The 4,699-nt window shown below is 53.5% G+C and overlaps 1 protein-coding gene across 1 annotated transcript in view; it reads left to right on the top strand.

Moving 5' to 3' along the window:
* The first annotated feature begins 482 nt into the window (after positions 1 to 482).
* Positions 483 to 4,699, top strand: part of LOC143029953 (uncharacterized) — a 6,934-nt gene continuing 2,717 nt past the window's right edge. The window contains exon 1 of the mRNA XM_076193163.1: positions 483 to 1,076. Coding sequence (XP_076049278.1) covers positions 483 to 1,076 — 594 coding nt within the window. The remainder of the gene's footprint in view (positions 1,077 to 4,699) is intronic.

The raw sequence follows: 4,699 nt of genomic DNA, 5'->3' as shown, positions 1-4,699 counted from the left end.
TGGTGACCCTGGAGTGACCGCCGCCAGCCCCGCCCGCCGCCCTGCCGTGACCAGCCCCGCCCGCCGCCCTGCCGTGACCAGCCCCGCCCGCCGCCCTGCCGTGACCAGCCCCGCCCGCCGCCCTGCCGTGACCAGCCCCGCCCGCCGCCCTGCCGTGCCCAGCCCCGCCCGCCGCCCTGCCCGCCGCCCTGCCGTGCCCAGCCCCGCACGCCGCCCTGCCGTGCCCAGCCCCGCCCACCGCCCTGCCGTGCCCAGCCCCGCCCGCCGCCCTGCCGTGACCTGCCCAGCCCCGCCCGCCGCCCTGCCGTGACCAGCCCCGCCCGCCGCCCCGCCGTGCCCAGCCCCGCCCACCACCCTGCCGTGCCCAGCCCCGCCCGCCGCCCTGCCGTGCCCAGCCCCGCCGTCCCGGGTTGTCCTGCCCGTTGACCCAGCCTGCCCAACCCAGCTGCCCACGAACATCGCTGCATACTAATCACGTAAGCATGACGGACGATCAACAACAGGAAGTAAGTGCATTCCGCGCACCCCCTTTTTCCAACCGCGACCCAACAATATGGTTCACAATTCTCGAGTGTAACTTTAAGGCAAACCGCATTACCACCAGCCTTACGAAGTTTTCACATGCTTGTGGTCTCTTACCATCTGACGTACTCCTCCAAGTTTCAGACACCATCTCCAAGGCACCTACATCCGGTACCCCATACGAAGATTTGAAGAAAGCCGTTCTGGACCGCCTTGAGTCTTCCGAAGCTACACGCCTGCAGGAGCTCCTCTCGAAAGAAGAACTTGGAAATGAGAAACCATCCGACTTGCTGCGACGCATGAAGCGATTGCTCGGAGACAAATACGCAACATTCGACACCTCCATCTTGCGCCACCTATTCTACCAGCGCCTACCAACAACCATCCAAGGCAACCTCTTCAGCGCCAAGAACAAGCTCTCGCTCGACGAGCTAGCCACACTCGCTGATGAGTTCATGGCTTCGGTACCAGTTGCGCGCCCTACCATCGCTAACCTCGCCGACCAGTCTGCAACTCAGGCGTTAACCGAGCTAGTCTCTAAACTCACCCTCCAGGTTAGCGCCCTCCAAGAGCAGGTTGCCAACCTTCAACAACGACCCCCGTCACCAAGATACTACCGCAACCGCTCCAGGTCTACGTCCAGAGGGAGACCCAAGCACACATCAGGCGTCTGCTACTACCATCGTCGCTTTGGACAAGATGCGAGGAAATGTACACAGCCGTGCACCTTCTCACCGTCACCTTTAAACACGATGGGCGAACGCTAACGGCGCACAGCGTTCGCCAACATACATCGAAACTCTTCTTCGTATTTGATCCACTCTCCAACACCACATACCTCATCGATACCGGAGCTGAAGTCAGTGTCCTGCCTGCCACAGCAAGCCAGCAATCACTGCCGCCGATGTCTTCCCTCTACGCAGCCAACGGCACCAAGATACCCGTTTTCAAGAGGAAGACACTTCAGCTAGAACTCAACCTCCGCCGATCCTTTGAGTGGACCTTCTACGTTGCATCAGTTTCCCAACCCATCCTTGGCGCCGATTTTTTGACCCACTTCGATCTCCTGATCGATATTAAAAATTGCAAGCTCCACGACCCCCTTACATCGATGTCATCCTACGCCAGGCCAACAACCGGAGTAAGTAGCCAGCTTTCAACCATCAGTGCTGATAACAAGTTTGCTTCTCTCCTCAGGAACTTTCCTGCCTTGACACAACCTTACTCCACGACCACGACTGTGAAACACCACGTAGTGCACCACATAGAGACTACGGGACCTCCAGTCTACGCCAAAGCCCGTCGTCTGGCTCCGGAACGCCTCAAGCTAGCCAAGGCAGAACTAGAAGCCCTCATGCGTCAAGGTATCATTCGCCCAAGCTCAAGCAACTGGTCGTCAGCTCTCCACATCGTCCCCAAAAGCAACGGCGACATCAGGCCATGCGGTGACTACCGCGCCCTCAACTCACGAACTGTGATGGATAGGTACCCAGTTCCCAACATCCAGGAGTTTTCCTCACACCTTGCAGGAACTCGCGTATACTCCCGGATCGATCTTGTAAAAGCCTTCCATCATATTCCGGTCAACCCGCCTGACATCCCCAAAACAGCTGTCACAACACCTTTTGGCTTGTTCGAATACGTTCGAATGCCCTTCGGCCTCAAGAACTCTGCCCAAACTTTCCAGAGATTCATGGACGAAGTCCTGAGAGGCCTGCCTTTTTGCTTCACCTACATCGACGATGTACTCATCGCCAGCCCTGACGAAGCCACGCACCAAGACCATCTGAAGCAAGTCTTTACCCGCCTACAAGACTACGGCATCCACATCAATCTCGAGAAATCTGACTTCGGTGTGTCATCCATCAACTTTCTAGGACACACCGTCACACCTTCAGGCGTCACCCCTGTCTCATCCCGCTGCGACGCCATCCAGAGTTTCCCGAAACCTACAACACAGCGCCAACTCAAGCAATTCCTTGGTATGTTAAATTTCTACAATCGTTTCATTCCAGGCTGCGCTCAACTGCTCCAACCGCTCTACTCCATGATCAAGCCGTGCAAGAGGGGACGTTCCATCGTACTCAACTGGGACGTCGAAACTGATGCAGCTTTCATGGCAGCCAAAGAAGCACTCGGGAATGCTACCGCCCTTAGTTTCCCTATTCCTGATGCCATCACTTCCATCTCGACAGATGCTTCAGACACAGGTGTCGGCGCAGTTCTGCAGCAATACATCAACGATGCCTGGAAACCCATCGCCTTCTTCTCAAAGAAGCTCAACAATGCCGAGAAGAAATACAGCGCCTTCGACAAGGAACTCCTAGCCATCTACAAGGCTGTCAACAGGTTCAGGTATTTCGTCGAAGGACGACAATTCCACATATACACCGACCACAAACCAATCACAACAACATTCATTCATAACAAGACAACATACTCCCCTAGACAACTCCGACACATAGATTTCATCTCCCAAATCACCACAGATATTCGTTTTGTTCGAGGTGCAGATAATTGTCCTGCCGATGCCCTCTCGCGCAACATATCTGCAGTCTCTACCTCTCTCATCGACTACGCCGCCATCGCTGCAGACCAAGCTGGTGATACCGAGCTGCAGCGATTGATGGAAAACCCCGCGTTGCAGATGAAGAAGGTACAGCTCCCTGGAACCAACACTGAGCTCTACGCCGATGTATCCACGGACACCATCCGTCCCTACTTGCCCGAGAACCACAGGTATCCCTTGTTCCGCCATTTACATGACCTCTCCCACCCAGGTATTCGAGCTTCGCAGCACATGATGTCATCACGCTTCATCTGGAGTGGAATTGCCAAAGACGTTCGACACTGGACCCGCACCTGCGTCAAATGCCAAGCTTCCAAGGTCACACGCCACACCATCTCCCCTCCAGGTACCTTTCGCCCAGTCTCCACTCGACTCGAGCACGTCCACATCGACATCGTCGGACCTCTTCCCTTCTCAGACAGCTTCAGGTATATTCTTACTTGTGTAGACCGTTTTACACGCTGGCCCGAAGCAATCCCGCTTACTGACATAAGCACAGATACAGTAGCCAAAGCTTTTATAACCACCTGGATTTCAAGATTCGGTACACCACTCAGCCTCACATCCGACCGTGGTAGCCAATTTGAATCCAATCTATGGAACAAGGTTATGTCTTTGCTAGGTATCCGGCGTTTCAGAACAGCAAGCTACCATCCCCAATCCAACGGACTCGTCGAACGCTTCCACCGACAACTCAAGGCTTCACTTGCAGCAACAGCACGCGACCGCACCAACTGGTCTACGGTGCTTCCAATGGTCCTCCTCGGTATACGCACGTCCCTCAAGGAAGACCTTGGCCACTCCTCTGCAGAACTTCTTTATGGCACTCCACTCCGTCTGCCCGGTGAGTTTCTTGCATCTGCCCCTATAACGCAGCCCTGCAGCGTTCAAGATTATGCTACTAATCTTACAGATACAATGCAGAAACTCCAGCCAGTGCCACCGCGTACCTCACCAACAAGAACGTTTGTGAGCCAGGATCTCGAAGACTGCTCACATGTTTTCGTTCGCGTGGAGGGAGTAAAGAAGCCTCTTCAACAACCATACGATGGCCCATATAGAGTCGTCAAGAGGACAAGGAAGAACTTGACCATCGATCGCCGTGGAACCACTGACGTCATCTCCATAGACCGCGCCAAGCCTGCATACCTCCTCTCGGACAACGAACAAGATCCTGTTGCTCTTCCGACACCTCCGGACACACGGGCTACAAACCACAAACACACTACAAAGAAAAAACAGATATCGTTCCTCCTGCCTCGTCACTAGGGGGAGAGTTCTGTAGTGTTCTGTAGCCAACACGTGAAATTACCCCTTCAGGACTCGTGATCGCCGAGTACGGGATAAACAATAGTCACCCCTTCGAACATGCGTCCGACTAAACATACATTCGACTAATATTAATTAATATAATAACAATGTTCATTATAATAACTTAATTTATTTTGTAAATAAAATAAAACATATCCTTCTACATACTGTAAGAAGCATATTTATGTATTGTAAATAGATTTTAAATAATTGTATACCAAAGACCAAGAATCCAGAATTTCGCTACAAATATTGTAAATACCATCATCACCATTTCCAATAAACAGATCAGTCATG

This window comes from Oratosquilla oratoria, chromosome 11, assembly GCF_046742065.1.
Source record: "Oratosquilla oratoria isolate Oo_2021 chromosome 11, ASM4674206v1, whole genome shotgun sequence".
NCBI classification, from domain to species: Eukaryota; Metazoa; Arthropoda; class Malacostraca; order Stomatopoda; family Squillidae; genus Oratosquilla; species Oratosquilla oratoria.
Note: the sequence above shows the minus strand (reverse complement) of the source record. Positions and strands in the feature narration are given on the sequence as shown.